We start from the raw sequence: 13,632 nt of genomic DNA on the forward strand, positions 1-13,632 counted from the left end.
CTTGAGGGATGCACACACTTGATTCAGTGGCATTTTGTGATTGGATTTTCAACTATATAAAAAACTGATAATGAGTTGGATTTTATTGCTGATATCATCTAGCTGGGGGAAATGTTTGACTTGTTCCTACTTTTGAGACATAATTGGAGGTGGGACATTTACATTATGATTTAAAATTAAGCCAGTTGTTGATTCTACAATTTTATATGGAAGTTTTATTGAGTTTCATCATGTTGATGCACCAAGTTGTATGGCTGTACGATTGACATTCTACATCATTTAAATATATTGTGTAGGGTTGTATAGGGTTTGTAGGGTCTTAGCCTTGGGTTGTGAAATGTAATTTAATTTCCAATACTTGGGGAAGAGGAGACTTTTTCCATGAGTTAATTAAACAATAATATTTATTTTCTCTCTTATTTTATACTCTTTTTTTATTAATTTAGTTTTTTGTAAATGTTTTTAAGGGTGAAATTCAAGTTGGGTATATATGATTTATCAAACTTTGTGGAAATATATGTCCAGAATAATGGGTGAGAAAATCAAGAAGGGGGTTATTGAATATGGGATCAAGAAGTTTGAAATTTTCCTCAAATTAAGATGGTTGATAGTTCCTCAAGCTAAGGTCCAAATTCAGAGGGTATATATATATCAAGAGAAGGCATATGGGAACGCGTGTCCCAATAAAGAAATGTCAGTGCCTCTTGGTTTAGATTGACCAATCGAGTTAAATAAATATATGTGTATATTAAAAAATAATCTAGATGGATTTAGGTACATAATCGTAGGCATGTGTTAGATGATACATACTTATAAATAGTTTCACTCGATTATTCCAAAAATATAAACTTAATTATTTATAAAACAGAATATTGCCATGCGAAATTTAATTGCAACCCTTCGGAGAAAATTGGGGCTTCATAACCCTCTACAATTAAATAAAACCAAATTGAAAATTCAAACTTAAATATTTAAACTACCTCGAGTCAACTTGAAAGACACGTGTCCAAGCACATAAAAAGAGTTAGGATAAGAATATATATCAACTAATATTCCTAAGAGATATTATATGAAAGTTCAATTGATGGACTATACAAATATAATATCATTGATTTATAAACCTAAAAATTTTAAAGATTTGTCATATTTAATGTATACAAATTATTTATTACATGGGACTCTACATTTGTAAATTAGATATATAACAGCCAATTTTATACTCATTACAACTATCCACGATAATATTTACAACTTTGAACATAGATCCTGAAGGCTTTCGTTTTCAATTTTCGATGATCTTCTACCAAATATAATAAGTTTTACGTACCTACACATATATGTATCTATGATGATTTCCTAAATCTAGCCAATATAAGCGCACACACACACATATGTGTGTGTGTGGTTGCACTCCCAAACAAACATGAGTCGCACAATCTTGAATCTCACTCCAATGAATCCCAAAAAAGCCTACACAACTAAATCAATAGGTGTTTTGGTCTATACCTCAACTTGCAAATAGAATAATAATGATGATAATAAAGACTTAGATTGATACATACATACATATATATATATATATATATAGATATATATATATTTCTAGTTGCTTTATATTTTATAATAATGTATATATTGCACTTTTATGTACCTAAAAGCAGAGGCTAAACCTTCCCCAGCTAAAAACCAAAAAGAATGAGCCTAAACTACTTATGTTGGCTAATAGAATCCAATGGGGAATTTTTTAGTATTATGGGATCTCTTTGTAATCTGATATTGCACAAGTTTGCTGATATCATCTAGGGCAAGTTTGACTTTAAAAAAAATGATTGGAATGAGACACACATTTTACTTTATATATATATATTATAATCAAACTGCATATTCATTATTGTCATCTGTACTTTTTAAATCCAAATTATTATTGGATTCATCTTGTTGGATGTGGCTCTATTTGATATTTTTCATAGTTTCAATAATATATGTTAGCTAAGACTTGGGCTATGATTCACCAACTCTACTCTCATCCAATACCTTGGGAAGAAAGAATTTTTCCATGGCTCCAAAAAAAACAATGTTTCCCTATTAATTCTCTACCCTAAACCCTAATAAAATGATTCTTAGGTGCAATTGTACAAAGATAATTTGCTCAGTAACTGAGTAAATAACAAAAGTAATAGAAGAAGATATATACAAAGCTACTCCAAAAATCACCACTATTACTTTAATTAACCATTTTTTATCCAATATTACATCAATAACTATACTTTTGAAAAACAATTTATCCACGAATGAAAATGGTGTATTATGATGCTTTAGACATTTTCTATAAATTTCATCTCCAACTCAATTCAAATATAGATTTCTATCTATAATTTTGAAAATTAAACGAAATTGATATTATTAGAAAAAGTTCTTTATAGGAGACTCAACTAACCCTTTTTTTTTTTACATTTGACCTAATTAGTGGAAATTTGTGCCCTACTTGATATAATTTAAAATTGATACCTTTGTTTATAGAGAGTTTTTGACAATATCTTTTTTAACTTTCAACTTTGGTCCCTTCGCCATTATTCCAGAGACGATCAAATTAATATTTAAAAACCTTAATGATGATTTTGTGGCATGTGAATGATATATAACCAAATTGAAGCAATATATAACATCACTATCAATCCACATGTTGGTATATATATTTGAGCCTAAGATTAATAATTAAAAGGTAGAGAAAAAAAAAAGGTTTAAAACTCAAATCATATACATTCAATCAAGCCCTCAAAATTTGTATATTTTAATGTTATATTAAGAGAACAAAATATAGAGCAAATAACTCTAAGAACTCTTGAAGGGGTAAAGTAGGCGATATAATAAGATATAATTTAAATCTCCAACAAACCTTAGAAAACGCAGCATTTGAGAAGGGCTAAAATTATATTTTTTAATAGGTTGGTGTTGAATAAAATAGGGCACTTGTCCAAAATATCGTACCAACTCGACCAAAAAAATTACAATAGCCTTAAATGAGATTATGACTCATTATTCCTTCATCAAATTATCAGCTGCTGTAGGAGTGAGCACATACATGTGTCATTCATAGCCAAAATAGAAAATGTGGTGCCGCGTTTGTTTCAAACACTCTGATGTTTAATTAAGTGAAGTTTGACCTAGGCCTCCATTATTCCTCGTTAACATTGATGAACCAAATGAGTGCATATTGTTGGGCATATTGAATCAAAGTTGTGGATGGCACAATACTATAGGATAAATTGGGACTCTCCCGATCTCGACATGGTCGAGGGTGAGGGTGTCGATCGGCCTCTTGTCGAAGATAACATTATATCCTCGACCTCCCTTGTATCATGAAGGGACACCATAACCCCCACACCTTCATTTTCAACATCAAAAGTGGGCACTACTTCCTCCAAATTATTTATTAGATCTCATCTAATAAATGATTTTTTTTACTAAGTTACAAAAGGGTAGGTGGAATTAGTAAGCGCATCTAGATATCCAAGAAGTGGTTACCAACACACCACATTTTCTGCAGGAGACAGTGTTACTAGTTGACCAACAACCCTTGCTAAAAATTTGCCAAAAGTTCTATCGATGTTGTTACTGCATTGGTTGAGTGATTTTATTAAAGGAAAAACTTGTGCAACATGTTAGACAACGTGTCAACAACATTGTCAAGAACATTGGGATCTCTGGTTCAACAAAATATTATTTCCATATATAAAAGATCGATTTGCATACTTGTGGAGCATTTATTCTCCGGCATATATCTTTAGCCTTTACTCTCTTGCAAATAATGTTTATTCTCTCCAAAAATATATATTTCCATAGCTACTCATATTTATATTGTGTTCTCATTCATTTTTAGGGTTAGCCGCCTCATGAGAAAAGTGTGGTACTTTGAACGTTTTGAGCTTAGGGTTTGTCTAAGCATCAACCTTCATGTATTGATATTGAAAATTCTTGTACCTTTCATTGAGACTTTTGGTTCAGTAACCATCGTAGAACTTAGAAGACGTTCAATATTGCATGATATTGTATTTAGGGTGAGCCTAAATGTAAAACCTGCATTTTGAATAAAAGGGTTTTGGTTTTTGGAAGAAGAAAGACGTTTTGGAAGTAGTAGGCATTTTGAACTAGGTCTATGGTGGAGTAATGCTGATAATTAAAGAACTTCTGAGTGAGCCAAGTAGGTGGAAGTTGTAGTTATAAATTTCAATAAAGTTTATCGACATATGATGAAAAAGGAAAATATTGGAAGGCAATACTCAAAGTGTCAATATACTCTTTATGGTCCAAGTAAGTTATATATAATTTGTTAGACCTCTTATATTACACACTTACAAAAGGAGGGGCAAGAAGGAAATAACATCAGTTGGGACGTCTAGACAGGTTTCAGAAAGAGAGGAATTCACTTGAGTGGACCCCATCTTTATGATTAAATATAAAGAGAGAATGTTTAGGGATTTGAGAAGAGGGTTTTTTTGGTAGTAAAGGCTGTTGTGGCTTTTATTGGGAGAAGTTTCCCAGCCTTTTCTAAGGAGTTGGGTTTTCATTCTGTTTTTCCATATTTGTTCTTGATGCTTTGTTTAGTTTCCTTGTAAATTGATATTTTGATTTAGCAATATAAATATTACACAATATTGTCTTTGTTTCTCTCTTGTTGGGTATTTTATTGATTTTTAGGTTGAAAACCTAACAAATTGGTATCAGAGCTAGCTCATTCTGGATCGAACAAGATACATGGCTCAGAAGCAAATAGAAGAGTGTGTTGACATTCATGAGAAGGAAATGAAGAGAATCAAGGAGATGATCCTTGCATTGAAAATGAGTGTGGAAAGACTCACTGATGAGATGAAAGAAAACAGTAATAGCAAAAGAAGGGAGGAATTGGGCACGTCGGATGGTTCAAGCTACATGATGAAAGGGAAAGTAGAAGAAGTTGAGGCAACGACTACCCCGAGTGGGGGATCATTTGACATAAGTAAATACAAGAAGTTAGAGATGTCAATATTTGATGGGAGAACCCAGAAAGTCGGGTGTATAGAGCAGAACATTTCATTGAAATAAATGAGTTGTCTAATAAGGAGAAGTAAAGGTTGCAGTCGTTAGTTTTGGGCAGGACGAAGTGAATTGGTTTCGTTGGAGTAATAACAGAAAGAAAGTGGTATCCTAGGATGACCTGAAACAGCAAATGTTCGAACGATTTTAACCCACCAGAGAAGGGAGTTTAGGGGCAAGGCTTATCTGAATCTAACCAGATGAAATTAAACTTACCTGGATTATTTGAAGAAATTTCTAAATTACTCAGCACCCTTACTGAAGATGCCAGAGAGTGTGTTCAGAGACACGTTCATCACTTATTTAGAACTAGAACTTCAAGCGGAAGTGCGCAACCGTCATCTGATAACTCTTGAAGATTGTATGCGCGAAGCACAACTAGTGGACGATCGAAACGTGGCTTTAAAACTAGCCCAACAAATAAAATTAATAACCCAAACACTGATTGAAAGGGGGACTGAAGGGTTCTGAGAGGAATATTCGACGTATCATCATTCTAGTACGCGACAATTACGCGAAGAAAGAACCACCACTCAAGAGGCTTTTCAATAGCGAATTTCGAGCAAGGCTTGAAAAAGGGCTTTGTTTCAGATGCAACGAAAAATATTCCCATAATCATAGATGCAAGGTATGAGAAAATCTTGAGCTAACGTTGTTCATAATGAACGAAGAATAGGAAACGAGAGAATGTGGGAAAACCAAAAATCTAGAGATCGAAACGGTTGATTTGAAAACCACTGAAATCGATGAAGGGACAGAGATTGCTCTTCGAACGATTAGTAAGACTTGAATAAAGAGAGCTACATTTGGTAGTAAAGGCTGCTGTGGCTTTTACCGGAGAAGTTTCCCAGTCTTCTCTAGGGAGCTGGGTTTTCATTCTATTTTTCTTTATTTGTTCTTGATGCTTTCTTTAGCTTTTCTTGTGAACAGATATTTCGATTTAACAATATAAATATTATAGAGTGTTGTCAGAACAGATATTTCGATTTAACAATATAAATATTATAGAGTGTTGTCTTTGTTTCTCTCTTGTTGAGTATTTTACTGATTTTCAGGTTGAAGACCTAACATAATTCTCTAAGTTTTTGGCATTATGATTGTTGGTGAAGACAATGGATACAATAGAAGTTTTAAATTCTTCAAATATCTTGTTAAGATAAAATTTGTTGGGTTTTGACAAAATATTAGAAGTTGTGTGTTTATCTCACATACGAAAGGTTCGGAAAATTAAAGCAATGATATTGAAGCATTATAAAAGGGAGTTTTATGGCTTTTGGGTTTAAATCTTCTTAGTTAGAAATACTCCAAGTAAGTTTGCTAACTCCTTTTCTTTTTTTTTATTATGAGAATCTGTGAAAATGTTTGTTAGTGATAAAGAAAAATACTTTGAGAAAGTGCTCTTGATAATGGGATGAGGGAGAAATTTAAGTGTAATTGTAGCAATTTTTCATCCAGTAGGACTTTTTTGCTCTGATGTTTTTTTTTTTTTTTCCCGGTGGTTTGGAGTTTTTTAAACATTAATTATTGTATTTGTAATTTTATTATTCTTTTAATTTCTCCATTATATTTCTGCTCAATATTCTCGTTGTTGTCTAGTGGAAAGCTTTTCCCCCAACACCTCAGAATTAAGTAAGAATAAGTCAACCTTCCGTAGATGATATCAGCAAAGCAATCAACTATATTAATTACTTTCATCATCAAAAAGAAGATAGAAACCTTTTAGTTGAATCCAAAACACAAAATGCCAAATAAGATGCATCCAAAGCCTCATTATGCAACATACAATCCCAATCTACACATATTCATACAAAATACAAAATACTAAAAAGATAAACCACTAGAGATTCATTTAGCAAACAAATATGAACTCATTTTCATAGCTTTAATTTAGAGTGGTTGCCTTGCCTTTAAGGTCATGAATAAAGTCACAAAGATACATATGACAAAAAGCAAAGAAAACACATTAAACATTATATTACTATATGTTATATTATTCTAATATTAAACATGAGAAGGAGTTGTATTTGGTGGAGTTGGAGCTGAAGCAACGCGTCTACCACGTTCAGACCTGCTATTCTCAGCAAACTTAATACTTTGTTGATGCAAACCTTTCTTCTTTTCATCCTCAGTCCATTCAGAACCATAATAAAATTCTTCAGTTGATTTTTCAACATGTTTAGTTGGTGGTAGAAACATGCTTCCCCATTGAGGGAAATGAACCAAAGTTATTGGAAGAGTGCAACAAACAATCATTATTCCCATCAAGAACAATCCTGTGTCTGTTGAGTATTTTGTTGTTGAGAAGAATACTAATTGTGTTAAACCACTTCCAAAGTTCCCACCAGCTCCTGTTAGTCCTGATATTATTCCTAGAGATCTCCTTGATATGAATGGAATTATACCAAATGTGGCTCCACATGCTGCTTGTGCTCCTATTGAGAACAATATCATTGCCACTATTGCTATTGGCAACTTGGTTGCTTTCCCTAGCCACATGCAAAACACTCCCCCAGCTGTTTGTAGGATCCATAGTGTCCACAACCTTCCTCTCATCCCGAAGTATCGCGCTGCTACGTCCGATGCATACCCTCCAAACGGTCTAGCCACTAGATTCGCCATCCCGAACGTTGCTGCAATGATTCCTGCTGTGTGAAGCTTTAGATCAAACCTGTTTTAACAAACACAGACAAACATAAGGACTTCTTCGATTTGCTTTGTTTGTGTAGCTAACACACTGTTATTTAAAATCACAACAACGATACAGTGATAATTTAATTATGTTACCTATCGTAGAAATATTCGGCAATGACATTATCGGTGGAAAGCTCAACTCCCATGGAGTAGCCATAGAGGAGGACGAAGATCCAAGTTCGATAATTGGTGACAGCATACCACAAGACCTGTGAGGAAGAGGATATATAGTTTATTATAAGAGATGATGATTAATTAAGTAAAGCATATATATGAGAGAGATTATATTATTAAGAAGAGATGCTAACTATACATACATTGGAGAATTTGTCTTTGGCAACATTTCCCTTCTTCTGAAGACTAGCAAGGTTACCATCAGGCAAGTCTTGACCAAGAGTCAAAACCAAAATGCCCATAAGAACATGAAGGAAACCAGGAATGAAGAAAGCGATCCTCCAAGCAGTAAAAGGAGTAGCACCAGCTCTCTGAATAACATCATACAACAATGGCATTATTAATTGAGTTGCTCCTCCTCCCATATTTCCCCACCCAGCTGCTGTCCCGTTCACAAGCCCTATTATCTGACTATTAAACATTGTACTCATCCAATACTGACACGACACGAACGTTGCTAGCGAAAACCCGATCATGAATCTAACCGCTATGTAACCAGCAGCATTCGACACAAACGACATACAAAACACCGTTGGAGCCGATAACATTATCAAAAACGCACATCCATAGCGTGGTCCCAGAAGGTCGCACACAGCCCCCATCACAAGACGAGAGAAGATACTCCCAGAAACAGATGTAACTCCAGCGTTCCCGATGTCAACTTTCGTCAGGTTCAGGTTGTCGCGAATGATGGGGACGAGAGGGGCAGCTGCGAACGTCGAGACAAAGCATGTGAAGAAGGAAATCCAAGAAAGGTGGAAGGTTCTCATATGGGGGTTGGCTAAAGACCATAGCCTGAAAACCTTAGCTTTATGCTCCGAGTCGACCGGTAATGCAAATTTAGCGGTCGTGTCAGTTGGGACGATCGGGGAAGCTACAGAGAATGCAAAAGTTTGTTCTCTTCCAGTCACTCCATGCATTGAGCTTCCTGGAGAACCTTCAACATCACCCATGTTTCTGTTTTTTTTTTTTTTTTTTTTTCTTTTTTTCCTGTTGTTGTTTTGGCTTCAGAATTAACAAACTCAAATAGAGAAGGTTAATGATGTTTGTAAATTGTTTGATGAGTTTGAGGTTATTTATAAATGATGAAAGGCTAATAGAGTATGGATTATGGAATTGAGAAAGAGAATATCCAGTAGCCGCATATGGAAGTTTGAAATTTTGAAAGGTCCCATCGTATATCCCAAAGGATCAAATACAGTTTAAGGGTACAAAAATATTAGTATTATAAAGTCTGTCAAGTGACAACTCATCTCTATAAATTTAATTAATTATATGTTTATATCTTAGGCCTTTGGATTTAAAACTTCTCATCGTCTATAGATTAATTATTATGTATTTAAATTACTCAAAGCTTTAATTTAGACCACATATAACTTTTTTAATGTTGACCATTCATTTCCTACTGATGTGAGTTTTATTAATTAAGAGTTAATAGATGATTAAACCTTAAATTTTTAGGAAGGAGAGTTATATTTAAATTTACTTTTAACTTATTAAGATTTAATAACATTGCAGTTAATATAGGTAAACATATTTTGATGACTTTGACATAGATATGAAGTGGGTGAATTGATTTCAATTATATTATAAAAGAAAATTTTTGAAAACTTGAAGCCTTTTAAAAGTATTATATATAAAGCCACAAATAAAGAAGGAGAAAAAAATGTAAACATTAAACATCAATACAAAGATTTACCTGATACAGAAGCACCTTTAGGGTTAAAGGTTATTATATATATCACACCTCTGTAAACCCTAACGAAACTATGTATTTAATCATTTGAAGAGTAAAATAATTTATTCAAGAAATTCTTCCAAGAGAAAATATATATATATACACATAGTTCAAAAGTATAAAAATTTTGGCCCTTACCAACATAAATTGTTTGCTCTACCATTTTGTGAACTATGTGTGTGTATATGCTATGTATATAGGTGGATGTATGTATTTTGTGTAACTAATTAAGTGAGAACATATACTACCAAAAGAGTTAGGATGAAGCAAGTTTGTTTTAAGTGTGAAGTAATCAAAGCAGGTACAGGTATTATTTGGACCCATATGTGTTTAAAAGCCAAATGAAAAACTATATATATGTATCTAATTTATCTAATAAATTACTTTAAAATAAAGTTCTTAAAATTCACCGTCATCGTCACTGTATATTAAACTTAATTGAGTGTTCAAATTCCATCGTACCAATGAAAGCTTAAAAATTTATTACTCAAAATTAGTACTTTAAAACAAATATATTTAGAGGTCATTTGAATCTAAAGTTTAAAAACCCACTGAATTTCACCAACATATAAACTTAGTAATAAAGAACTCAATTTAAATAATCAACAACGTTAAAGTTTGCATATTTATCGAATAATTCTATCTTTTTCTCTTTCTCTATTTTTTACATTCATCAAGAAATTTTGTATTTTCATCTTTTAGATCTACCTTTCAATTCATCGACTAACTCTAATTTACTTTCTCTACTTTTTGTATATTTATAAAAAGAAAAAAAAAACTCTATCTTAGTTCCAACATATTAACATCACTCCATAGATAAAAAATTTTACCTCTTAATTTATATTAATTTTCAAGAAAACCAAACTAAAACTAAAAGCATTCTCCACGAGACTCAAATAAAGAATGATATATATATTTGAAAAAAGAATTAAGCTTGTGAAGTACTTCTGTATTCGTTGGGGGATTCCAATCTCCTTATTAAATAAAATCACGTCATCAAAAGGACAATAATCAATATATTAATTTACAAATTGGTATTTGTACATCTAAACCTTCTTGTTAAATAAATGCATTATATTATATATTAATTAATAAAAAGCTATAACCATATAGATATGATTGCTATTTTGATTTAATCAATTCTCTCCCAACAACCAAGCCAATTGGTTTTGTATATTTTAACACATTTTCAACTCTCTTGCACATTCCTAAGTCAATGTAAAGCTCCAATCATATGGAGTTTATTGTGTCCTCTACTTTCTCCAAATCCATTATTTCAATTCTCCAAACCAAAATTGTTGGATCACTTCGTGCATGTGTAGTGATCGTAGCAATGTTTAGTTTTACAATCTTCAAACAATATAAGATATGAACTTACACAACTATTTTCAATTTATATTTCTTATTCATCCTTTGTCAAAACTATTTGATTTTTTGTCTTTTAGATTTTGAATTTTTCATTTTGTGAAATTAACCCTATAAATTCTATTTTCTTAGACTGTTATGTTATATTCTCCTTTAAAGTAGTTTTAAACTCGTTGTCTTTTTTTTTTTTTTTTTATTAGATTTTGACTGAGAATTCAATTGTGTTTCTAATAAAATGAAAACTATGATAAGAAAATTTTGAGAGAAAACAAGGATATGGTTCCAAAAACTAACCTCGGATTGAAGTTGAAAGTACAAACACTTTATCTTTTTTTTCTTTTTACCAACACTTTTTTAATTGAGTTATTATACTTATTTTGACAAATAGAATAGTCATGTTATTATATGGAGGCTTCATTCAATAATTTGTTTTTGTATGAATGACATATTAAAGTACTCAATCCTACGTAGTTGTGATCATGTAGAATGACCCACAATCTGATTTATGCCCTATTGTTTTTTTAGGTCAACTTATATTATCTTTTTATTCAATAGAAACTGTTACAATAATTATGGTTCTAACCTCTTCCTAACTGTTGCCAAACTTGGTCTATTGGAGAGACAAATGATAACCTTGTATTGCCTACCTTACCCTTTCATCAACTCTTAGAGTTATTTGCTCTAAAATTAACAATAATTATAAGATACGACTTTGAAGTTTTTGATTAGACATGAGTTGAATTTGTAAAATGTTTCATAGGTTTTAATATGTAGGATCAATAGTATGATACGTACATGAATATGTGACCATATATATATATATATATATATATATATATATATATTAAATGATTATTATAAGATCTATAATTTCAAATAAACCTAGAGGTTGACAATGACGTTGTTGTGTCAATTTGGCATTCACATTAAAGAGACAAAATGAGTGGCAATCTTTAAAGATAATTCAGTAGGCATAACAGTATGGTGAGCTAGGGAAGAAAATGTCACTTTTAACGCATCAAACTTTTGGGACTCCATTGGAAACATTTTGCCCATTGTTCTGGCTATGTATCTTTTCCATTTTCCTATTTTACAAGAATATGTTTAGTGATCGTATTACGATTAAGAAATTCAATTTTCGGTCCAATATTACCTTATTGCTCTCAGTCCATGTTCAGGCACCTGCAACTTAAATCCATCAATGAAGATACAAAATGTAGAACCCAATTAAGCACCTCATATCCGCATTGTGTTTACTACACTATGTAATGAGAATCAAGGATGGGCCTCAGCCTGAAAATTTTAATCCTAATTACTACAAGTAATCAATCTCATTTTTTATTTTTTATTTCTTAGGAGTGATTTTGGACAAGCATAATTGACATTTAATAAACGTCTAAGATAACTACTGGATATAACAAAGTTAAGAAGATGACATAATTCGAGCCAAAGAGATAAATTAGAAAAAGATTTAGGGAAAAGACCTAATTTGCCTACGAAATTTCATAAATATTATTTTTTAAAAAAAGGATACGGTGGGTTAGTAGGTGCACCCGGACATCTCCACTAGATGAACACCCCCTTAGCACCCTCATTATTGCCGCTTCATTAATATATGAAAAAGATACAAGAGAAGCAAGGAAACCCAACAAAAAACAATCAAAGGGCTAGAGGCAAGCCCAAGATGCACGAAATTTAAAAGGCGCTAAGATTAAGATCGATAGAAATAGCACTATAGTTTGAAAAAAAAACGATGATCTAGTGGCCCAAAAACCTGAAAGAGCACAAATATCCTCCCAAATGTTAATAGTAGAGCTCTTGAATATAACAAAAACAGAAATCAAGAAGAAATATTGGAAGAGTTAGAATGAAAAAAAAATCCACGGATAGAAAATGAAATTAATAACAAATTCAAAGGGGGTTAGTATTTAGGATTTTAAACTTTGAATTATCTCCAACTAAGAGGTCGTGTCAGAAACAAAGATGGAGGTAGTGGCAGCGGCGTACAACTCTAATGCATTCCATTTCTACCCATCCCTTCCCCTTCTTCGCATATCTGTGAAGAGAGGAGGTTTTGTAAAGGCTAACTCCCGACGCTGTATTTAAAACGTCAGGATATATCCAAGAATTCTCAACGCTTTACTTAAAGAATCGGGATATATCCAAGAATTTCCGACGTTGTACTTAAAGCGTAGGGATATATCCAAAAATTTCCGACGCTGTACTTAAAGTATCGGGATATATCCCAAAATTTCTGATGCTTTACTTAATACATCGAGAAATATCCGAGAACTCCTAACGCTTTACTTAAAGCATAAAAAAATTATTGCTTCTCCTGACACCTCAGTTTGTGCGTAGAGAAAGGCCCGAATTTCCGACGCCATATCTCCTGATGGTGTAAAACGACGTCGGAAGATCTAGAATTTCTTGTAGTGATTCCATAGCCGGATATTTCTTCCACCACTAGTAATCCTCCACCACCGGAAACTTCTTATTCTATCACTGCCGGTAATTTATTTAATGATTCCATCCGTCGGAAATTTATTCAATGATTCCATCCCCCTTCACATATATCCTGTTAGTTCTATTCC

General features: G+C 32.6%; 1 protein-coding gene across 1 annotated transcript; it reads right to left on the minus strand.

Annotated features, from left to right (window-relative positions):
* Positions 1-6,899: 6,899 nt before the first annotated feature.
* On the minus strand, positions 6,900-8,988 carry LOC103504472 (high affinity nitrate transporter 2.4-like). Its single transcript, XM_008468818.2, has 3 exons — positions 8,082-8,988; positions 7,858-7,973; positions 6,900-7,741 (listed from the first exon to the last, which is right to left on the minus strand). The coding sequence occupies exons 1-3, from the start codon at positions 8,889-8,891 to the stop codon at positions 7,075-7,077; spliced, it is 1,593 nt and encodes a 530-aa protein (XP_008467040.2). The 5' UTR covers positions 8,892-8,988; the 3' UTR covers positions 6,900-7,074.
* Positions 8,989-13,632: the final 4,644 nt, after the last annotated feature.

This window comes from Cucumis melo, chromosome 12 (genome assembly GCF_025177605.1).
Source record: "Cucumis melo cultivar AY chromosome 12, USDA_Cmelo_AY_1.0, whole genome shotgun sequence".
Lineage (NCBI taxonomy): Eukaryota > Viridiplantae > Streptophyta > Magnoliopsida > Cucurbitales > Cucurbitaceae > Cucumis > Cucumis melo.